General features: G+C 36.5%; 4 protein-coding genes across 5 annotated transcripts; 1 reads left to right on the top strand and 3 right to left on the bottom strand.

Moving 5' to 3' along the window:
• Window positions 1-596: 596 nt before the first annotated feature.
• LOC146139333 (uncharacterized) lies at window positions 597-8,593 on the bottom strand. Its single transcript, XM_083392188.1, has 12 exons — window positions 8,366-8,593; window positions 8,039-8,136; window positions 7,604-7,770; window positions 7,236-7,338; window positions 6,849-6,949; window positions 5,487-5,681; window positions 4,919-5,040; window positions 4,158-4,373; window positions 3,035-3,186; window positions 2,423-2,535; window positions 1,768-1,869; window positions 597-1,338 (listed from the first exon to the last, which is right to left on the bottom strand). The coding sequence occupies exons 1-12, from the start codon at window positions 8,418-8,420 to the stop codon at window positions 1,029-1,031; spliced, it is 1,734 nt and encodes a 577-aa protein (XP_083248314.1). The 5' UTR covers window positions 8,421-8,593; the 3' UTR covers window positions 597-1,028.
• A 1,231-nt stretch (window positions 8,594-9,824) lies between these two features.
• On the bottom strand, window positions 9,825-12,510 carry LOC146139331 (zinc finger matrin-type protein 5-like). The gene is made up of 3 exons (XM_083391503.1): window positions 12,313-12,510; window positions 12,118-12,249; window positions 9,825-10,438 (listed from the first exon to the last, which is right to left on the bottom strand). Exons 1-3 carry the CDS (start codon window positions 12,437-12,439, stop codon window positions 10,194-10,196), a joined length of 504 nt encoding a protein of 167 aa, XP_083247629.1. The 5' UTR covers window positions 12,440-12,510; the 3' UTR covers window positions 9,825-10,193.
• Window positions 10,815-11,945, bottom strand: LOC146139332 (tRNA-queuosine alpha-mannosyltransferase-like). Its single transcript, XM_083391514.1, has one exon. The coding sequence runs from the start codon at window positions 11,910-11,912 to the stop codon at window positions 10,815-10,817; it is 1,098 nt and encodes a 365-aa protein (XP_083247640.1). The 5' UTR covers window positions 11,913-11,945.
• Window positions 12,511-12,798: 288 nt separating the features above from the next.
• LOC146139330 (SNW domain-containing protein 1-like) lies at window positions 12,799-22,834 on the top strand. Of its 2 annotated transcripts, none has more exons than XM_083391266.1 (13): window positions 12,799-12,927; window positions 13,321-13,510; window positions 15,030-15,233; window positions 15,698-15,804; window positions 16,074-16,178; window positions 16,659-16,794; window positions 17,208-17,324; window positions 17,675-17,813; window positions 18,334-18,430; window positions 19,038-19,149; window positions 19,949-20,115; window positions 21,064-21,193; window positions 22,671-22,834. In XM_083391266.1, exons 1-13 carry the CDS (start codon window positions 12,911-12,913, stop codon window positions 22,734-22,736), a joined length of 1,587 nt encoding a protein of 528 aa, XP_083247392.1. In that variant the 5' UTR covers window positions 12,799-12,910; the 3' UTR covers window positions 22,737-22,834. The 2 variants fall into 2 exon arrangements, with proteins under 2 accessions (XP_083247392.1, XP_083247391.1); XM_083391265.1 differs by having other exon boundaries at window positions 22,662-22,834.
• The last annotated feature ends 587 nt before the right edge of the window (window positions 22,835-23,421 follow it).

Below are 23,421 nucleotides of genomic sequence, written 5' to 3'. Positions count from 1 at the left end.
CATAGTGTCATGTGTGATACTTCTTAAATTTGCTACAATAATATTGCTATTTATAGACGAACATACAAAATTTTTAATGTTTTTTTAAAATAGTTTCATATTTATTTCCGTAAATAGCTAATATAGCTTTAGATACGATCTGGAAGTTTTTATTGACCAGCTTAGGATTTTGACGTTTTGTAAGCTGGACCAAGAAATAAACGTGCGTTTTTTTTATCTATACGATCCGTGTATATACAAATTTGAAATCAAACCTACACCTACTTGCTTTACAAACCGTTAATACGACTTTCGTTCGACATAAAACACTTTTTATTATCAGCTAGCCGTCAGTATTGGACAGAAACTAAATTAGAATCAGATCAAACATCAGGGACGATGTAGAAATTGTGGTCCTAAAACTCTCCGCGAGTAGTTTTCAGGGGTCCGTGCATTAGTTTTCAATTTTCATTGTTTTTTTTTAAATTCATTGACTGACCAACTAATCTTCCAAATGGATGTTAACCTCTATCAATTCTCATCTGATTAGCCATGACCACTTAGAAAATGTAAACCAAATACACACTTTGCATAATTGTTAATATATTACGTTTGCGAACACGATAAATTAGCTATAACAAAACAGTTTAACAAGAATCCAGTACTACATCAACTTTGTGTTACGCTGGAACTTTACACATACAGTGCTGGATGTATTAACGTTGAAGCTGAAGTAAAGAAAAGTGGAAAAAGTAGTTATTAAAAAACAAGTAGCCTAGTTATCCAAACAAAATGTGCCAACAAAAGAAAACCCTTCAAATGGTATTTTTCTTAGGGTGTAACTACTTTATGTTTGCGAGAAGCAAAATAGAATAAACAAAACAGGCTAAAAAAAACAATCATAAAGTATTACCAATATGCGATATGACTTGTAACAAATTCACTTCCAGAAACCAGCCGCATAGAAAAAAATATTGTTTTCTCTCAAAAATTCTCTCGACATGCCTCTTTATGTGCAATTGCCATTTAACTGGTTAAAATAGTTGCGTCTAGAATGTCACAGCAAGGACAGATAAAATCGGATAAAAAAGTGCCAGTAAATGACTTATCCTCAGCGATATAGAGGCACTGGTCGTCGTAGTGGTAGTAGTGCTAGTTATGTGTTTCGTGGCATTCATGTGAGCTTTTGTAGAGAGTTCATTATTCGAGTCGTCAACCTGCGGTTTGTCATCTTCGGTGGAATTTTTGCAGCCGACCAAATCCTCTTTTCCCGCGCATTTCGCCTCTCCGACGCAGCGCTCATCCGCCCGAAAGCAGTGGCCGTCATCACAACGAAATACCTCGTGCAATTGAGTGGGCCTGTGATAGTAATAAGGTTTGTAATTTTAGAAAGTCATTGGTATGCAAAGGTTTACTGTAGGTAAAGTTTTTTAATATACTTGTATTTATTTATTTATTTTTATAAAGCGGTGATTATTGAGCCGATTTTGAGTCCGGTTTCGCAAAAGAAAAACTTTCAAGCCATTAATATTAGGCGGAACAGATAGTACAGGATTTGAATTGCTGATGAATGATAACTGATGACCTTTAATGACTGGATTTTTTTTCACATTTGTTCTTTTTTAGTATGGCAAGTTTTCCTTCTAAGTGTAATTTATTATTTGAATATTCTAAAATCAAGTTAAAAAACAAAAAAATTAGCCGCTGGCTGGATTAAAATTCTTGGCAAGCCGGAACCGACCCCCGTAAGTACGTTTACTCGGGTCTGGTCCATCTTCTTATACTTACTTTGTTCCCGGTACAGGGCAGTTTTCTTCAGCGCTGCAGTCGCCGCAGACGTCCTCACCAGTGCACATGTCGCTCCTGTCGATGCACTTGCCGTTTGCGCATCTGAAATCACACGGCTGGGGAATAAACTGGCGGTTCTCTATGTACAATACACTACAAGAGCTTTGAAGCATAATGTTAGAAGGTTTTACAAAAATGTATCAGTCGGGTTAGTATTAATATGTAATTCCTATATAGAAGTAGGTATAAACCATTTTAAAATTAAATAAATAAACAATATTAGAAATGTATATAACCAGTGTTTTTTAAGGTGTTTTGGGGGACCGAAACGGTCCCCCAAATTTCTCGAGCGGTTTCCCAAATTTTGGACTTGCAACTTTTTGGTATTTAAATGAAACACTTGCGGTCTCTTAAAACTACTTAGCGGTCAACCAAACCATTAAAAAAACCTGTATACAACAATGTTTGCTATTCTTCTATATTATTGTATTAAAACCACTTTATTGTTTTCACAACTTTCGTAATTGCCAAACCAATTTTAAATGCCTAAAATTATGCCATATGGCGGTAAAGACTCACAGTGTAAAAATCACTACACTGGGGACCTTAGCATAGGAGAGCTTTTTCCAAAAACGAAAAACTTGAAAACTTAAACCTGAACGTTTGATTGTTGCACTCGCACTCATCCGACTTGTCGTAGCAGTCGATTGTTCCGTCACAAAGCTTGCTGTGATGCTCCAGTTTGTTGCCGTCGCATTTCAAGCAATCCTACAATACAGGTGATCGAAGGTGAAGCCGTTTTTACGCTAAATCAGTGGCAAACAAAAACGGTCAAACGAATATTTTATTCAAAAATAGTGTCGCGTGTCAAAACTTATTGTATTAAAAATGTTAAAAAACAAAAGAGATGATTCACATAAAGGAAATTAAGAATATAAATCCTAATATGACTTGAAATATATTCATTTTTTTTCTCTTTATTTTTCTAATTTGCTTGGATTTTTGTTTTTTTGAATTTATCTACATTTCTTAAAGCGAGCTCTAAACCAATGGTTCTCTGAATCGCAGTAAATTTCCAAATTATTTCTGAGTAATTTTGAAGTTTAGGGAATGGTAGTTATGTCAACTGTTTTTCAGTGTCTTGTATCAATTATGCATAAACTAGTTATTTTGTAGGCCTTCAATAGTTCTTAAAAGAGTAATTTAAGCCCCGACAAAAAAATTGCCGACCACTGTCCCAGAGTTTTTATTTGTCCAGTTGACAAACCTCGTCCGAACCGTCTGGACAGTCGAGCAATCCGTTGCAGAGGTCGTTCTTAGCGATACAGAGATGTGAGCAGAGGTGGCCACCACTCTTGTTGCATTCGCTCGTCTTCAGTTCCGTCCATTCATCGCACACACTATTGTTAACACACTTGCCTGCGAAAAACCGTTTGGTGGTTAAGGGAATGATTTCCACAAGGTTAAGTTAGTTTTTGTAGGAAGCAGAGCTTCACAAAACATACCAAACAGTGAGATAAAAAAAAGTTAACATTTAAATTTTGTTTTAAAAATTAACAATTAAATAACTTCAAATTTATAACAAAAAAATTTGCTTTACCGCAAATGTTTATATTCAATTAGCGTTACACACTTACAGCTCGCTTCAATTTTTAAGCAAGAAAACAACATTAAAAAAGGCCGCAAAAGCGGCCAGCTTTAGAATATTTTTAACACTGTATAAGGAATTTACACAGGTCGTTTATCAGTCATAAGCTCTTAAAAACAAGCAAGATAACCAAGAACAGACAATTAATGGCTTCTAAAAAATCAACTGGCGGGACAATTAAAACTGGCCAATAATGGCTTAGCAACCGACTAAACGAAAACTAATGGAGTCGCAAGCTACCTGCCGCCTGTCCAACAGTGACGCTGTTAGCTACTAAACAACTGGCGATTCGAGAGCTGCCATTAATGGCGTCGCAAGCCTATAACCTGCATGTGAGACAACCAAAAACCGACCAATAATGGCGTCACAAGTTATACTTGCCGAAAGGCGAGACAACCAACAACTGACCAATAATGGAGTTGCAACTGACTAACCCACAGGTGTAAGCTACTTACCAAATGATGTGAGTTGTTAACTACTAAGCAACAAACGAATTAAAAAGTGACCATAAATGGAGTCGCAAGCCTACAACCTGCATATGAAACAAGCAAGAAATGACCAAAAATGGACTGCAACTGATTTCACCACCTATTTCACCACAGGTGAAATAACTAAAAAATAATAACAGATGGCGTCGTAAGCTACTTACTAACTGATTAACAATGACGTTGTTTAATCGTAAGCTGACTATCAATGGCCTCTTAAACCATTAAACAATCAATGAGAAAAAGGAAGAACTGACCATCAATGGCGTCGCATTTCGTGGTCCAGGCGCAGTCGCACTCGTCGCTCGCTTTTCCGTCCTTGCAGTCGTCGAATCCGTTGCACTTCAAGGTCAAGTCGATGTCCATGCCGTGCTGACACTTGAACTGCGCAGGCGCACTAGTGACGTCAGGTGTGGGCAACGTGGTCGGGATTATTTCGTCACTATCGTCGCCGCAGTGGTCGATGCCGTCCCCTATAATGGGCAAAGATTTGCAGGTTTTAAAACTAAGTTGTTTTTCTGTTGTTTAGCTTTTCTAGTTGTTTCTCTAGCCTGACTTGCTTGCATTATTTATTGCTAGATTCGTTAAGTCTGCGATGGATTTCGTTTTTTTTTGATTAGGTTTCGTTTTTTTACGCCTTTACACACGTACACGACACGGCTTTAAAATGTCTAAACGTACATTAAGTTTAATGACGTAATAGTTAGCAAAAAGTATGGGGCAAGTTTTATTTTATACAAATGTTGTTTTACTTTTGATTTCTTCATTTAGACTTAAAATTATTTTGAGTAAAACAGTATCACTAAAAATTCAAACGTGAGAGAAACGTGGAAAATATACCAATAGTTAAATGCCAACCATTACCTTTGTATATAAAATTTAAACTCGTTTTCTGAAAAATGTAGTTGTACCGAAAAAAAGTTTTCTTTCGGCATTATAGGTTACTGTACTAGTCGAAAAGACCCAGATTATGTTTAAACTATCTAATTAACAAGCAAACCGCCCGAGCACAACATACCGACGTAAATGGCCTGTATGCATTTCCCGTTGCGACAATGGAAGGAGTTCTGGCAAGGACATTCGTCACTCGAATCACCACAAGCATCCACTCCATCGCATACAAGGTGCTCCAGTATGCATCTGAAATAAAAGGTAAGAAAAGGCTTGCGTTTAAGCTTTTCAAACAGCCTTAAGCAGATTTATTCACAAAGGCGGATGCAGGTTCGTTGCTTGAGAGGTGCCTGGGAAATTTCAGATATGGCGTATGTACGTCAGAATGTCAGAAAACTGTTGATCTTTAAAACACATGTTGTTGTTACCGCGTGCGTAAATATGCAGCTGATATCCAATCTATTGGACTGGTATATAATTTGAAAAATGGAATACATTGTTCAACAAAAAGTATAGTTTAATTGACATAAATGCTTTGCCGTCTTCCACTTAAATGTTATTTAGACTTTATTCAAGTTTTACATTTGTTGGCCTGAAAACAGCAGATTTCCTAAGTCGACTTGTTTTATGACGTCATCTTCATGTCAATCCTGGCACACAGATTTCGGTCGGATATGTTATCTAAATACTCTCACCTTCCGTTTGTGCAGTTAAATGTGTCGATGCAGCCGCATTCATCGGTCGAATCGGCGCAGTCGTCGAACCCGTCGCAAAGTCGCGAGCTCAGGATGCGATTTCCGTTCCCGCAATTGAACATCTGACACTGGCGCTCGTCACTTCCGTCCCCGCAATTATCGTCGCCATCGCATTTTCGCTCGCCGTGGATGCACCTGGACAAGCAAAAATGGCGTCAAGGAACACGGAAGTTCTGGGCTGAATAGCAACTGTTGTAACCAAGTCATTTTGGAAAAGCCTTAAGCTCCATTCCAAGTCACAAAAATAAAGTCAATTCAAGTCCCAATGTCAAATCTCAGTCAAGTCATTATAAAAAGAAACGCATTATCAAAGCACATTGTTTTACGTGTCAAAATTAAAAAAAATAGTATATTAAATAAAAATATTTAATAAACACCTGCGACAACAAATGGCGTCAAGGAACACAGGAGTTATGGATGACTAAATTATTTATGGATGACCAAAGTCCCAGTCAAGTCATTATAAAATCAAGTCAACTTAAAACGTTTAACTAATAAAATTGAAACGCCATATACAGCAAGCAGATCATTTTACGACCAAAAAATTTAAATTTTTTTATTTTATTAAATCCCAAGTTATTTGACAAAGTGACTCAAGTCCAGGTTAAGTCATTTGTCAAATACGCTCGCCACGCACCTGGGACAAAAAAATGCCGTCAAGGAACACGGGAGTCTCACATCATGGGTTCAATAACCAGTGTTGTGTTCAAGTCATTTTTAAAATAATTAAAGTTCCTACAAAAAATTAAAGAAGAACTAAAGACAAATGTAAGACTTTTGCGAAAAATAACAAGTCAAGTCCTTGTCTATAAACGTCAGTTGCTTAGGTCAAGTCCTAGTCCAAGTTACCAGTTGCCCAATTCAAGTCCCAGTCAAATCATTTCAAGAGCAAGTAAACTTCTGATCATAAACATACAAAAATACAAAATTAATTTGTAAACTCGTCCGATTATGTTAACAATAGAGCAATTTATTGCAAGCCAATTGTTTTATGTACAAAAGCCGAGGAATTTGACAAAATTCCTCAAGTCCAAGTCAAGTCATTTTGGCAAAACCTCTTAAGTCAAGTCAAGTCATTTAAAAACATATAGTGTGGACTTAAATCAAGTGATTGACTTAAGTCATTATAAAACTGGCAACTATACTAACAGGGCTAAAAGAATAGAAGGTGAGTATAGTAGTCAGCAATGTTTAGTTTCCGTTCTTTAGTTTTTCGATCTACAGTCCAGGTTAAACCCAAACTATACTGAGCTACGAACATGACCATTAGAAAATGGCAGACTGTCAAAAGCCTGAGCCTACTTTTTGTTGTCACACACAAAGGTAAAACTGCAATTGCATTCGTCCGAGTTGAACTCGTCCTGACAATCGCTGAATCCATCGCAAATATTGTCACCGCGAACCTAAACATACAAAAATAATAGATTAAAATAACTTACACTCTATAGTCAAAATATCTACATTAATTCTTTCTGAATATTATTTGTATTAACGTTCTTTCAGAAAAGGATTATTGCTACGAAACTATTTGTTGCGTTATTTTCCTCGTTGTTATACACTTCTCAAGCAACATTTACATGTTGGACTTTACTGTTATAGTTACCTTAGGGCAATTCAAATGTTTTAAGTCGCCAAAAATCGCTTTCGATAAACAAATCACATTAGCTGATTACTGGAAGATTTACTCACATAGGCAATAGTGGATCCTGTGCAGTGAACCACGGAGCAATTGCCATGTTCCCTATCCTCGTCGTACGCATTGGAACAATCCTCAAACTCGTCACATACAAATCTTAAACAACAAAAGCCTGATTGTTGTTAACTGTTCAAGTATGTCATTTTTAAAGCGGCTGTGTATTATACAGTTAAGGAAGTTTTGCTTATTTAATATTTGGTAAAGTATTATGTTGTATTTATTATGCTGCTTAACAAAATTAATCAGTACAGACGATAAACTGGAATTTTAGCAAAAGTAGCACACCATGTAAAGTATTTAAAAATAATAAAATCGAAGTCCTAGACCAAATTGTTATATTTCAAAGTATTTCAAAACCTACTCTGTTTTAATGTAGGTCCCGTCCTTACAGTCAAAGTACTCGCAGTTTTTGTGTTCGTCACTGCCGTCTGTGCAGTCTTTAACTTTGTCGCACTCCTCCAAAGCCGAGATGCAGGTCTCACGATTGGCGCAAGCAAACTCGCTGTACATTGCACATGTTACGTTGCCCTGCAATCAAAATATGACAGAAGTAAATACTATAACCAGTTGTGAGATGAATGAGTGTGTTAAGCGTATAACAAAATAAAAGCTAACAAGATTAAATACTATCATATGAAGACTGTATAAAAACAAATAAAAAAAATGTACCGTATGGATGAAAATTTGCTTACACTTTTATAGTGAGGAATTTAAAGAAATGTTAAAAATTTGATACAAAAGAAACTGCACAAATCAGCGGAATTTTATTAAATAAAAGTAATTAATCCATTCGGACCTTAGTTTCTCCTTGTATCGTGTCTTCATCCCCAGCTAAACTGCCTGGGGCACCGAAGCCTCTTACTGATATTCGGGATCTCTCTGGCGTTGATTCAACTACAAATAAATATAAACTGGTTACTTTGGCAAAAACCAAGCTCTTTACCTGATAAACTGCTATGTTTTTACCGGAATTCAGAATAAAAACTCAGATATGTGTGTGTTTAAAACATGTTGTGCTAAAATTAGCTAGTTAACATTAAAAGCATACGTGGCACATTACACAATCATGCTATACTCAAACTGACTTGCCTAAATACACTTTCTGTTCAGTAAATTGACTTACCAAAGTAAAAAAGTAGAAATGAATAAACTAAAACAGTGAGTTTCATTTTCAGCATTCAATAATAAACAATGCTGTACAGTTCACAACCACTAAAACAAACCAATGCAAGTGCGACAAACACTAGATAGGTTTATTTAGAACTTTCTCTTTAAAGCACAGTTTGCAGTTGGGTGATCAATCAAGTCGTTCATAGACAAAAATACATACATATGCGGTCGGGGCGCTAGAGTTGCCTCTCTACTAAAATTTGTAGACTCAGTCATTCCTTTTTACTCCGGCTGAAAAAGCGCATGTTCCCGCCGACGTCACATCCACAGGAAAACGAATTCAATCGAAGACTTTTACTTGATTCAAAGCGAAACGAAGTTACCAAGCTTCCCGGGGTTTGGCGTGCCCCCAAAGATGTCACCTGGCCACGGTCTTCAAGTGCCGTGACCGTCGGTTGCAATTAAAAAAGCAGGACCAACGTCAGCGCTCTCTGTGTGTAGGAAGAGTCGCGCTAATGTCGGGTCAATTCATCAGGCTGCTGGCTCACGTCATGTTTGCCCGGTTTCGGAAATGTCGCCACTTCCAGGCATTGACATTTTTCATCGAGCCGCCGTGTTCGTCGCCCTGTCTGCTGTGCTGTGTAGTGCGTCACGCGAACTCGAAGGTATTGACGTTCGACTACGGAAATATCGCGTAGCCTACGGTGTTTTGTGACGAACCAAACGGCATATTTATTTAAACTTTAAAGTTCTAAACTCGTTGCAACTTTAATTGTTGCTTTTTATTTAGCGAGATACATTTGGGGGATTTCCCTGTTTTATTTTCACGTGCAGACAAATTCGTGGTTTCACAGAAATTTATTTTTGCTGGGGAGTAAATCAGTTTTTTTTTTTTTAATGAACTTTTCTTTAAAAGAAAAATTATAATTTATTTCTTACGCCGTAAGTCTTCTGCAGATCAACCAAACCAGTAGATCAATTAAGGATGTTCAATTAAGCCAGCCTTGGAAAACAACAACTAGCCTACAGAGAGGTTCGAACTCACGTCATACGGGGGCCGTCGCTCTACCAATTGGGCTACACATATTTAGAGGGTAACATGAAGAGAAACCACTACGGATAGCTCCTTGTATTTTTATGATTGAATACCTGGTTTAACGTGACAATGGTCTCTACATTTAGCTAATTTACACCAACCAATTACATAATGGTATTGGACCTTCAGGCAGTTAATATATCAGAACATTAAACACAGTGGAGCCAAAATAAAATTAGAACTTAATACCGACCAGTTTCATGTTGTGTCCACGTAGTTGTAGGTAGGTGAAAACAATCATGTTTACATTAATTAGGTATAAACTCCTGACGAACATTGGAACGTATTGGGTCCACTAGTTTTTATTTTATTTCGTATCAGTAGGCATACGAGCAACATAAAATTAAAAAGTTTTAATAAAAACGTCATTCGTACACAAGCAAAGATTTTGCTAATTTACAACAGAACTAATTACAAGCTTCTTCCAAACTACATTTTGAGCCACACACAGACCAATGCACATCCTGGAATTATTTCAAGGCTGTAAGACCAGACGAGCGAATCCAAACTTTCCCTTCTTCCACGGAGGCCTCTTTCCTTCTCAGCCTTCAGAAAAATACGTTGCAAGGTGTTTCTCAAGTCATAATCTAAACCACAATTTTGAATATAACTGAAATATTATAAGCTCATGGACTTCTTATGACTGCTACATGATCCCCTCATAGGAACTGAGCGCCCCATGATAAACCCTGGACTAGCTTAACAAATAGGAAGATAACTTCATCCCTCCACTTGACAAGCAAACTCAACCCCACTCTTCTAGCTCTTCACACTTGATTCTCCATCCTTGGGGAGGTGGAGGCTTGAGTGATGGAGGAAGATCTACTCCTGGAGGAAGATTGTATTCCACCTCAGGTTCTTCTTCTGATGAGGATTCTGCAGAAGAAGCTTTGTTGTCTTCTTTAGCTTTTGTATGCCGTTTTTGCACTTTGGCGGACCAGCTCTTTAAAAGTGTGTCGGTGGGTGGAAGGGCACCGCTCGAGTTTTCTTCTGCAAATAAAAACAATTGGAATATCAATATTGCAAAATATATTAAAGTAAACACTTCCCTGAAGATTTTAACGGTAAATACATCTTCTGAGAAAATTACATTCATTTCTATGTAACACAGATGCAGATAATTTGCCAGTCACAATATTTTTATCATTTGTTTGTCAATATTTGATTTTATGTTTTATTTATGATAAAAAAAAAAAAAAAAAAAAAAAACAGTTACAAAAACATAAGTTATAGAAGGTAGATTGCAAATTATGTAAAAAAAAAACAAAAAAAACAACAACACAGAAATCTATTGTAAACAACATTGTAAAATTTATTAATAAAATATGGCCTTCAAATAGCAGAAATTTTATTTAAACGTTTGATTCTAAAATATAAGTGCGCTTTTATATTGTGACTCCAATTTTGACCAAGAAAATTTATCCAAGTCAAAGTTAGCATCCTTATAGTGCGTCTTGCACAGTGATTTATTTTTGCAGTAGTCCCTCAGCTTTTTGTACAGTTGCCGTTCTGTGTTGTACAAACAGCACTTTGGGAACAGTCCTGGATAGGAAAGGCGATTTGGACATAGCGGAAAGCATCCACACATCACTGATTCCATCATTGATACACCAAAAAACTCATGCTTTGCAGTTGAAACTGAAACGTCACTTGTTTGCAAAATTCTAAAGTAATCATCTTTGTTGTTCAAATAGCCCCAATGCCATATATATGATTCACCTAGATTCGATTTTGCATGTGTAAAAATGTCTGGGACTTGCGCAAACTGTTCTCCCAAAATGGAAACTTTGAATTTGAATCCGTTTTCTTTTAGTTCAAGTAACACTTTGAAAAATGTTTCCGGATCCTTATCATGTTCCCACCTGTGAGCCCAAACAATTTGCAGATCTTCAAACTTTTCACTTTCAAGTACCAATTTTGGCACATTTGCAATTGGAAAATAGAGGACTTGACATTTGTGTTTCAAACACCCTGCCAAATCTGAAGGCCGGTGGTCAGGAATCAACTTTAGGAACCCATTTATATTAGAAAGAAAGGATTCCATGTTGAAATGAGAATTAAAGTAAACACAGTCCGCTGACATTGCCGTGAGAATCTGGTTGTATCCGTACTGGAAATCACCATCTTGGCGGTTTCTGACCGGGTAAACTAACTGGTTTTCATGAAAGTACACAATCTTTTTGGCCGATGCAAGGCTTGGACAAAGCCCCAGCAATTCACAAAGGTTTAATACAGAGCTACAGAATAGGACTTTGTAGTTTTTTGACAAGTCAATTTTCTGAGCAAAATACAGGGCAGAGGTGCGTGCTTTCCATTGCCATTTCTTGGCGGGCAAGTGAAACAAATCAAGTGCAGTGCAACTACTTTTTGTGTTGACGAAATCAACTATTAAATCTACCAACTGCTTGTGGGATCCACCATAAAAAGGCTCAATCACAAGAATGGATTTGTCTTCATTCTCCATTGAATCAAAGATATTAATTAGGCAGAGATCTATTTCATTTATGTTAACTAAAATTTATTTTACCCTATAAGATAAAACTATTAGTTTTTCCATGAAAGCTACAAAACATTAGATTAAAAAAAAAACAGTTGATAAATACTTACTTTTTAATACCAGACTTTTTTAACTAGTATATAGTTAACCAGCTAGGTTATATCATTTTTACCTTGAATTTGCTGAATTTCTGTATCAGTGAGATGACGGTATTTGCAATTGTTTCCAAACGGGCATTCGCCGGTGGACATAAATTTATGACACGGTTTCTTGTTAATGTTGTCCTCCAATATTTGTTTTTTGTCTGGTAACCACGAAACAACTATTAATTTTAAACAAGTTTGCACAACATAACATAGAAACATACCTCTGAATTTAGCGTACCAAGACTGCTTGTTTCGTAAATGTGCACCACTAATTAAGTGTTTTTTGCGAGCTGTGAGGTTATCCTGGAATGCCCGTTCACAATATTCGCAGTAATATCGTTTTCCCATTGTTCTAAATTGCACGCAACCGGCAATAACAAAAAATACGATTTGCCATACACAGTACACGTGTAACGCGCAGCACAGTTGCAAAATCGGAATGAAGGGAAATTTATGAAAAAGAAAAAAAAGCAGAATAACAAAAAGAAAAAAGAAAAAATCGTCAATAGGAAGATACAAACTTGAGTGAGCTAGATAAATGCGAATATTTGGAAATTTAGCAACGAAGGTTATAAACAACAAAGTCTAGGTTAAGTTAACTCTGTTGTATGAATTTATGAAACAACATTTAATCGAAATAGACGAGCGCATTAATATTTTGATGCAATACTTTTTATTAAAAAGAGCACGCTTCGCTCATCCAGCGTAAGAAGTCAAGAAAAGTGTGAAGGGATTTTATTCGCGCTTGCTTTTTGTGTTTTAGTTTTGCGGTTCAATTTTGTGTTACAGCGATTACTTTCATGAAACAGTGAGAAAATCATGGCCACACTTTCGAGGTAAGACTTAAAATAACGTACAAGGTTTCTCATTTTTGAAAAACGTTTATTCTCGCTACTTTTTTGAATCAATTTTGTTGTTTTGAAACTTTACATGATACATTACAAGGAAAAAGTTTAAAGAAATCGGCGCTGGTCTAGAACCTTACCACATTTATTTTAACACTAACAAAACGAGTTGTCAAAAGTTGAAATTGCATAGAAGGTATAAATATGTACAAATAAATATAATTATAATACTTTAAGTTTTGATAAACTCAAACGTTAACTCTCTCCCTGTCCCAAATATTGTTAGCTATATGAATCCACGGTCAAAAATGTGGAGAGATTCTGGACCAGCGCCAAGAAATCTATTACCGTAAGCAAATTTACATGTACTCTTTGCTGTTTTAGCTTGTTGCCTGAGCCAACGCAGGTCACTTACGACCAGTTGGAACCACTACAAACCACATCGAAAGCTGTAATATCTATGAGATATGAACCACCGCCGTATGGCCACCGCAAAGGTTTTATTCCGAGAGCGGATCGTGATTTCGGAGATGGAGGAGCATTCCCAGAGATTCCTGTTGTTCAGTTTCCTCTGGTTAGTAATTTGTAAAGTGGATCTCCGACCTGTCTGGCCCAATTGCATTTTAGTGTCTTCCCCTCAATCCAGATTGGAAACTTTGGATTTTGCACGGGGAAGATCATTTTGCAGCTGGAAATTGCGCGGCTATAGTAACATTTCCAGCCAAATTTGCGCAGCTGTAATAACATGATTTGTAAAATTTTCATATGGCTGAAAATGTAGTAAGTTATACTAAAATGTAAGCGCAACAAAAGTTTTGCGCATTTGTTTTTTCGTGGCTAACTCCTTTTATGTTGTATTTACATGAAATGCGCGGCTCTGACCGCGGTTGAGATTAAATCCCCTGCCCAAGCCTTATTTCCAACCTGGCCATCAGAGATTCTTGACATTGAATGCTTGCCCAAACTCATGTCAGTGGCGTCAAGTGTAAATATTGCCAACCTAGTAAATTTACCAAAAACGATTGTCGTTTTTGGCGTATATATGTCATCTTATTTTGGCATGGGATTTCAGCCCAAAAACAATTTGGCATGAATCTTTGGTGGCCACAAATTATTGAATGCAGTCTGGCTATCTGGTGTCTGCATTTTATAACTTAGTCGACAAAAATAATGAGTACATTTTTTGGTTCTGTTCTAATCTAGAATCCTACCACTTTTTTTACAGCAGCAAAATGAGTTGTTAAAATAAAATTGCCAGGAAGAAATATGGAAGAATAAATATCATAGTAATACTTGCCTCAACCTAACCCAAACGCTAACTAGTATCCTAACCCAAAAAATGTTAGCAATCAAAACCCGGATGAAAGTGTGGTAGGATTCCAGACCAGTAGGCATTTTTTTGCCTAAAATTATATGCTAAAGTTCTGCACCCGGACATTAAACTAGTTCAAATAGACATTTAATTACTAATGGATGCCCGGTTTAAAGAGCATTCCGGTCAAATAGCCTATAGGCAATTTTTTGCACTATTACCAGGCTAACAAGTAATTTAAATCGGTTTCCCACCAAAAAAAAAAAATCATTGAAATTATGCAAAACAAAAAAAAACTTTAATATAAGTAATACTACAACCACCCAAACGCTAACCCTAACCCAAATCAATAAATAATTCTGTAATAGTACAAATGTAAAAAGCGATTCGGTTAAATAGCCTCTTCCATAAATAAAATATAAATAACAAATTTTTCATTTCATACAGGTCAAGTGTCTTACTTATTTTAATAAAATGTTACCATATTGTAATATAACAAAAACCCCATAAGTAATTTTATTTCAAAACATACTGTCATTCTCCACTAAAAAAAACTTTTTTAAACTAATTGCTTCCTGCTAGAGAAAAGGGGCTGATCAAGCGTTATTATTACAGAGCTACCACAAAACCAACAAACTGGAATTTTTATGAGTAAATTGGGATGATATCATCTTTTTGTGATAAATCACATTGAAATATGCATCACACTAAGACCAAACAGAGCCAGTAATTATCAATGACAATTTAAAGACAGCAGTTTGATTTTATCTTAAATTTGTAGGGCATGGGAAAAAGTAAGAAGAAAAAAGAGGCCCTAGCAGTACAACTCGACTCTGAAGGAAAGATTCGTTATGACATGATCGCCCGCCAAGGCCACAGCAAGGACAGAGTCGTGCACAGCAAATTCTCACAACTTGTTCCGAAAGAAATTCTTGACGAAGATGACCCAGATCTACAAAGACCTGATGAGGATGCAATTAGAGAGGTAAGGATTCACAAATGTTGCAATTTCATATGGTCTTCATAAAAGCAAAATGATCATTTTAAACAATTGGTAGAAATTAGGCAACTTTTATACATATGTTTGTACAATTATGGGCAATTTTGTTTAGTAATTATACAAATTTCATTCCTAACATCCTTGCAAATATTACTTATTAGGAGGATTTTTTTTGCCATCACTAAACTAGAGCTTTGGTAAAACGTAAAAGTACTTAAAAGAAGATATCGTTACATAATCAATTTACTGCCCTGTACTGAAGTAAGGCCTTACAGTGCTAGGCAAAATGTTAAGCTCATTGGCATTTCGAAAAGCTTAGTAATAACTGTCGCAAAATAGTCTGATTGAAATGATCACCTTTGTTGGTTTAAAAACTACTAGATAGAAATAAAGTGCTTGCAACCTGAAAAAGCAAATTTTGATGTAATTGTTATGCTTTACCTTAACAGCAAACAGAATCAACCAGATTGGCACTGGAGAAATTAACGAATGACAAAGTGTCAGCAGCAATGCCAGTCAAGAGGGCAGAACAGCGTGCACCTGCTCAATATATCAGGTATAGATTTGCAGAAATTACTTTCATTTTGTTTAAAGGCTTTTCTTTATATGTGTATAGTGCAGATATACCTTCAATAACTACTATTACAAACAAAAAATGTGCAAATGCTTGTTGAATGGGACCTAATTGTACTACAAGCAGCATACAAGAATGTACATTAAATGAAATCTGTTTAAAAAAGCATCCCAAGCCCTGTTTTACTCATATCAAGGATGCATTTATAACTTATAATTACATTTTTTAACTTTTTGATCTTTTTTTGTCAGATATACTCCTTCACAACAAGGAGTTGCTTTTAACTCTGGAGCCAAACAGCGAGTGATCCGTATGGTTGAAATGCAGAAAGATCCAATGGAGCCTCCTAAGTTCAAGTGAGTAATGTATTTTTATTTGGCAAGTTGACATTTATTAACGAAGAAAACAAGAAAACTAAAAAATTTATTGAATTAAAACCATTAGTTTATTATATATGTATAAAAAATATTTATGTTTAAAATATATACAAAAAATAAAAATTAACAATGCACATTAATCTGAAGAATTAATTTTTTAACATATTTTTTCCTATTAAAATGACCACAATGCAAGCCCTTTCAATATACTTCTACTTACCACTAGTTACAAACAGGGCTGAGAAGCTGGATTCCATAGCTCTGAACTCAAGCATTTTTGCTGGAGCCAGAGCTCAAGCCATTTTGCTGAGCCTTGGATATGTGTTTAGTGGCTCTGGAGCCATTAAATAGGTTTTGATGGCTCCTCACCTAGATTCAGACTTCAGGGCTTATGCTGTTTAACTTTAGCTCCCCAAGCCTGGTTACAAATATATGGAAAATTGTTGTTGTTTTGCGCAGAACAAACAAAAAGTTACCCCAGGGTCCCCCGAGCCCACCAGCCCCAGTTATGCATTCACCAAACCGAAAGTTGTCGGTGAAAGAGCAGCAGGATTGGAAAGTCCCCCCCTGTATATCGAACTGGAAGAATGCAAAGGTAACGTTACTTTACAGAGCGGATTTACAGGGTTTTCAGTTGGACAGCTGGTTGTTTTTAATTGTCTTGAAAATATTAAATTCCTTTCAAAAACGCAACATTTAAAGCTAGTTTTTTAATGGTAAAAAGGCACATTAGTACAATAAAAAAATCAGCATATTGTTTGCCCATCCGACAGTTAATTTTACCGCTTGGCAAAAGGAATAAAATAAAATCGTTAAATTCCCTCAAAAAACGCAATATACCACAAAGCATTCTTGATCTTCTATATTTTTTTAGTATTTTGCAATTAAGTGTTTCAATATTAAGATTTACAATTATTAGGTCTCATTTGAAGCACACCAATTACATTAATGTAGTTTAAAGATTAAGTCTATTGAATTTACTCTTAATGTCTATTATTTGCAACCAAGGGTCACACCATTCCATTGGACAAACGTCTTGCTGCAGATGGACGAGGTTTACAGAGTGTTCACATCAACGAAAACTTTGCAAAACTGGCCGAAGCGCTCTACATTGCTGACAGAAAGGTAATACAATATTGTTGGGTTGAAACAAATCTTTAGTATATCTCAAGTAACTGGCGCATCAAAATTTAACAAATAAAAATGCGTTTTGTATTTTTGGTCCCTTTTTATTTACAGAAGTTAAGAACGCATTAAATGACCAGGCAATTAACTAGTAATTAATTAAAAACAGTTTTCTAATGCCTTTTTAAGTGGAAGAAGATAACAGTTTATGCAAATACCCAAGTTTATTTTGAAACATTAAAATTAGACCTAACCCTCAATGAACAACTTTAAATAAGCTAAAAAAACAAATATATACCTACAGATAAAAGTGTTTAGTGCACTCCTAACTGATTTATTTTCCTCCTTAGGCTCGTGAAGCGGTTGAGATGCGCGCTCAAGTGGAAAGGAAGGTCGCTTCCAAGGAAAAGGAAGCCAAGGAACGACAACTTCGACAACTCGCTGAAGAAGCTCGAAACAAGAGGGCTGGTATCAAGAAGGATGATAAAGGTTTGGGCTGTTTTAGTCCTCAAACTCCAGTTGCTTTCCCAGTTGTTATCTTTACTTTAACTATAACTCCCGTTTTTGACCAAATAGTGGTAAGAATGCGTATGTTGTTCATAAGTATAACCTGGTATTTTCTCAACTATGATAAGATTATATACTTTTACAGCTCTAAATAAACCGGATTGACTATTAACTCAAACACCTCTACACGATATTTAAACACGAGTATCTTTTCTCCCAAGTAAAATGTGATAATATACAAAACTATGACTTGCTTGACACTTGATCTCCTTAGAGCCTGCATAGCTCGATCTGTAGAGGGACCATCCAAATATGGACTGAGTTCCAACATTACTGTAGGCTATAGAATTTTCTATCTTAAATGTTGATTCAAATATTTTATGCAGAATTGGATTTTTATTTGTTTGCGTATCCTACGAATTTTTGCCGAACCGTCAACTTAAAAATATTTTTAAAAAACATAAATTTAAAACAAAGATTTTAATAATTTTTTCCTGATTAGACGACAAGGAGGTTAAAGAGCGTGATGAGATCCGACAAGAACGGCATCGTGATCGTGCCAGGGAGAGGAACATCGCGAGGGCTGCCCCTGAAAAACGGTGAATAAATAATACTGTTGCTGCCAGGCATTGTTTCAATTGTAAAGTAGTACCAACGTTCCGACCACCTATTCGGGTGACATTTTTCAGTGTAAATTTTATTGCAACTATACAGTCAATCAGTAGTGTAACTACAACTATACGGTTACGGTATTGCAAGTGAAAAACGGTGAATACGTTTTGCTGCTTTACGATCTTATATTTAAACCTGAATAAAAAACAGCTGATGTGAAACGAAACAAACGGAGAATGCGTTTCCAAAACCTGTTAGTGGACTTTGCTTGAATGCGGTGTTTGTAATTTCGTTATTAATTAACTTTATACTTAACGCAGAAATCGTTTATAAATTATACTAATCTTTTTAGGGTGCAGTTGACTCGTTGTACCTTACGGTCTTTTCCTGCATCCTGGAACAAAAAACTATGAATTTCTTTGTAAACTTTGTACTGCGCTCTAGCTGTTGCGATTCCCAAAAATAAAAATTTGTCAATTATGCAGCATAATGTTGTCATGTCGCGAGACACGGCGCAAGGTGACAGTTAAAACGTTAAAAAGTTAAAAAGTAGTGTTTGTGATTTCTAAATGTTGAACTTTTTGTTTTGCACAGGAGTCGCCTTCGTGAAGAGCGAGACATCAGTGAAAAGATTGCCCTCGGTCTTCCCAATACAAGGACAGCACAAGAAACACAGTTCGACCAACGCTTGTTCAACAGAAGCAGGGTAAAAAAGCTGTGAAAATCGCAGCTGAGATGTAGTTTTTGTGTGTAAACAAAACTACTTGCCATTCTATTAGCAGCAGATAGTTATATTTTACTGAATGAGAACTCTAAAACACGACCTACTACTATTTATCTGTTGGACAAGGCTCACGAAAATAAAGTTTATTAGAGTGATTTTAAAAGGGTCATGGAAAAGCTAATTCAAACTCTTCTCACCAAGCCAGATTACACAGCTAAATCAGCCGGCTGTCAGCCACAACTAAAAACAGCAAAAATGGCGCCGACTGACAAAACTTTTCGCGCAAAAAAATAAAGATTCTAACGTTTCCAGCGGGCAATATAAACGTCCACTTTTTGCGAGAAAATATCCCAGTTTTAGAAACTTACCGCAATTTATTATACAAGAATCTAACCGATTCCAACGGGCCGGTTGGCCTCTTTTTCTTTACCGCGAACAATTAAAGTAAAGACGCTATTTTCGCACAAATCATCAAAGATCAAATCCAGAGGTATTTTTTGCTTGCACTTGAGACGCACCAAGCCATAGGGATTTCACAATTTTTTATAAATTTTATACCAATATTAATTCATTCATTTTCGAAAGATTAAAAAACCAATTGCTTTATTTTTTCGTAACATTAAGTTCAACTTTACAATATGTCAGGAGATAACAATATCTGTAAGCAAATCCATATCGCGATGGAGTTTCTATACGCAACGGAATTATTGTAACACGCCCTTGCCAAACTAAATACACGCACAGTTTAAGAACCTGTGTGTTAACCCCTTAAATTACCCAGGGCATGGACAGCGGGTTCGACGGGGGCAACGACGACGGTTACAACGTTTACGACAAGCCTTGGCGCTCTGAAACCCAAGTGGGAAGCAGCATCTACAGACCCACCAAGGATAAGGACAAGGAAATGTACGGAGACGACGACATCGATAAGCTTATTAAAAGCAACAGGTGAGACACTACTTACTGTGGATGGTTCAAACTTTATGGATGGTTTCTGATGGATCACCAGAAGACGATTGCAAAAAAACCCTAAAAAGACGAAATTCTAGACGCGAACTTTAGTTGGCTGGTCTTCAGATTTCCTTCGCAAATTTAAACACCAGGTCTATTTGATTTTTTATCCAATAATATTTGAACCGTTATTATTTACCTTACTCACTGACAGTCAGGACTAGCTAAACTCTTGCCAAATATGCAAATACAAGTCCGGAACCTTTACAATTTTTTAAGCGTTATTTAAGATAAAAAAAATGTTAAAGTCGTTCGGAAAAACATATTATATATGGTTTAGAAAATAGCACACGAATCATGGTTCAGATGATCACAGCATTGTGCAATGATTATGAAAAGTAATCAATTAAGGCGCTTTTTTGGGCTAACTCGGCTCTGAACGAGGGAGTTTTCCATATTGAAAGCTACAGTTTAAAAAAATTGCCGCGAATAAGATGATTACATAATAAAAATAAGTTCTTCTGGTATGTATTTGTCAAAAAACAACGTTTCGGCTTACTATACGGCAAGCCTTCATCAGGGACACACATGGCCACCAGGACACTTATTATTGTGGAAAAGCGTTCAGCCGCTAGAATGTGCTATACACCTACGTAGTCACAAAACGAACGCAAAGTCTGCAATAAAAAAAATCTGCGATAGAACTTTATGCCCGCAAATATATATATATATGTTGTTATTTACAGTGAAAAGTTTTGGTATGTTATACCCTGCTTCGCAGTACCACTACCACAAAATATTTGGTTTTGTTATAAGCAGCTTGCAGTCCCCACAATATTACAGAATCGCGCCGCTTTAAAAATTAGAAAGTCCTCTGATAAAAAAAATTAAAGTTTGTGGTGGATAACCAACTCGCCCCCTAATTTCACCCCCAAAATTTGTCAGGTTCGTTCCCGACAAAGGGTTCAAGGGGGCAGACCCGGGTCGTCAGCGTGAGGGTCCCGTTCAATTCGAGAAGGACGAAGATCTGTTCGGACTCAACAAGTTCATGGAACAAGCCAAGCAATCGAAACAGGTCGGTTTAACTGTCACCGCACTTGAAGTACTTCGTTATTTACTTCCTTCACCCGAATCTTAGAGAAACACTCAAACTCCTTTTTAACGATAAACGTCAGTTTAACGTGGAGGCCATTCGAATTGTCTTCGATTGTGCTACGTCGTAACTATAAAGATGTCCGATACTTGACATTTTATTCCCATTTCGATAGCCGATATTTTGGACAAAAATTTTTGCGATCCTATCGAATTCAAAATGACGTCTTACTGTGGTCAAATAAAAAAATTTGAAAACAATAAAAAAAAAATAGAAAAAAAGTAAAAATTAAAACGTTTATAGCAGTGGTTTTCAACATTTTTAGCTTACGGACCGGTAAAATTTCAAAACAAATTTTGCGGACCGGTGGACCAAAATATATTAACGGCATAAGTATTTAACTAAAAGATTTTCAGTTTTTACATACAACTGGTTTTCAATTTTAGACTTCAATGAGCTGCAACCCACTTTTAAACAGTTGGGCACTACACGTGCAGCATTGTGACGTTTGATAAAGTCTAAAGTAGACCATCAACTCTATGTTATGTCACCATTCTGCAAATTACGAAACTGTTTTATAGAGAAGCCTTCAACATCTTGCATTTTGCAATTGAGATATAAAATTGTAATATATTTGGCGGACCGGCAGGAAAGTTGATGTTGAGAACCGCTGGTTTATGGGTATTTTTAGGTTATTAGGCAAAATTTGCTTTACCGGCAACCAGTTTAGTTACCTCCAGTCGTTACCGTATTAGTTTTTAATAAATTTATCTTTCAAGGTATGAATTGCTGCATATTATGTCAAATCACAGCTAAATATTTAATAATTGGGATCAAATCAGCACCGATACGACCTTTAGTATCGGGCGACTACCGACACTGACACTTGGTGCGTGTCGATTATTATTATCGGTTCAAATCTCATATTATTGGAACCCTAGTCGTTACTATAAAGCCAAACTATAACTTGGTTAAAAAAATGATTAAATTACTTTTTGTTAAAATGTTAAAAAAAAAACATTTCCAACTGTAATTAGGCATAAGCTCATGCCATCCAAACAGGTCGGTTCAGGTCGATGGTTTTCCGTTACTTCGTTTTATATTCGCTACCCGATGTTTTGAGAAAAAACAAACATGAAAATAGCATCTTTAGGGCGAAATCAATAAATATCAATAAAAAACAAAAATGAAACTGTATTTTCATTATACAGCGCTTTTACCGATTTCACAACCGCATCTGTTTCTACTGTTGATCGTTTACCACGCCTCTCATGGACGTTTTCGTGTATTTCAGTAAAAACATAATTTTAAGGCTTGCAAAAGAAAATCTTGCTTGTACAATACTGGATTTGTGTTATAACGCTGTGACTCCACTACTACAGTAATTGTTCGAAATACACAACCTATTTGTCTCGTTCCTCACAAATAACCGACCCACATGCCTCTGTAGCCGCACAAGCGTCCAAGCGATTCCAGCAGCAAATCCAAGTCGGATCACGACAAAAGCAAACGCAGGAAGGAGTGAAGCGGAACAGCCGCTCGCCGCAGCCGCTGCCGTTCCACCTCCTGCAACCCACTCCCCCTTTTGCATCGTTGCGTTTGACTCTACGTTGCTGAACAACGCATCGTGCTATACCACTGAATTCTCAGCGAGGTTTATTATGACGTCATTTGTCGGGATTTGCTGTATCGTCACAGGTGTTTGACGTCATCGCCCGGATGTGACGTAACTTTTCGCTAAATTATGGAAAAAAAGTACTATTGAAAATGAACCCCCAATGATATTACGAACAATTCTTTTTTTATTATTGCTACGTCATTAGTTTACAGTGACGCTAACATGTTAAAACTACGTCATAATTATCCTGTGACGTCATCGTTACGCCACGATCGTGATGTGTATATATTAAGAAGTTGTGTCTTGGTAAAATGTGTCAAAGTTTCGACATCAATTGAAACTCTTTTCGTGAGATATTCGTAATAAATTATGACAAGGCGTAACACGGTTTTATAACGCTATGTTAAAAAGTTGGGTATGATTTTTACCCAGGACTGCGGAGTCGGTTAAAAATAACCCGATTCCGACTCCCGAATCCGACTCCGGCAAAATGTATGATTTCGTCGAGTCCCAAGTCCGGCTCAGACTCTACAGCCTGTATTCCCCCAACTTATGTAACGAAATAAGGTTGATATTCAGCAATTCACTTATA

This window comes from Ascidiella aspersa, chromosome 6 (genome assembly GCF_963924565.1).
Source record: "Ascidiella aspersa chromosome 6, kaAscAspe10.2, whole genome shotgun sequence".
Taxonomy (NCBI): domain Eukaryota; kingdom Metazoa; phylum Chordata; class Ascidiacea; order Phlebobranchia; family Ascidiidae; genus Ascidiella; species Ascidiella aspersa.
The sequence above is the reverse complement of the archived record's forward strand: the minus strand, read 5'-3'. Positions and strand labels throughout refer to the sequence as shown.

Excerpts from the sequence above, each read along its gene's own strand:
- LOC146139330 (XM_083391265.1), top strand. Across the intron at positions 15,234-15,697 it reads ATGAGGATGCAATTAGAGAG|CAAACAGAATCAACCAGATT; the intron begins GTAAGGATTCAC and ends TTACCTTAACAG. Across the intron at positions 19,150-19,948 it reads GCTTGTTCAACAGAAGCAGG|GGCATGGACAGCGGGTTCGA; the intron begins GTAAAAAAGCTG and ends TAAATTACCCAG.
- LOC146139333 (XM_083392188.1), bottom strand. The coding sequence starts at position 8,420 with ATGCTGAAAATGAAACTCACTGTTTTAGTTTATTCATTTCTACTTTTT. Across the intron at positions 6,950-7,235 it reads CAGGATCCACTATTGCCTAT|GTTCGCGGTGACAATATTTG; the intron begins GTGAGTAAATCT and ends TTGTATGTTTAG. Across the intron at positions 2,536-3,034 it reads GTCCAGACGGTTCGGACGAG|GATTGCTTGAAATGCGACGG; the intron begins GTTTGTCAACTG and ends CCTGTATTGTAG.
- LOC146139331 (XM_083391503.1), bottom strand. The coding sequence starts at position 12,439 with ATGGGAAAACGATATTACTGCGAATATTGTGAACGGGCATTCCAGGAT. Across the intron at positions 12,250-12,312 it reads TTGGTACGCTAAATTCAGAG|ACAAAAAACAAATATTGGAG; the intron begins GTATGTTTCTAT and ends CGTGGTTACCAG. Across the intron at positions 10,439-12,117 it reads AGAAATTCAGCAAATTCAAG|AAGAAAACTCGAGCGGTGCC; the intron begins GTAAAAATGATA and ends TTTTATTTGCAG.
- LOC146139332 (XM_083391514.1), bottom strand. The coding sequence starts at position 11,912 with ATGGAGAATGAAGACAAATCCATTCTTGTGATTGAGCCTTTTTATGGT.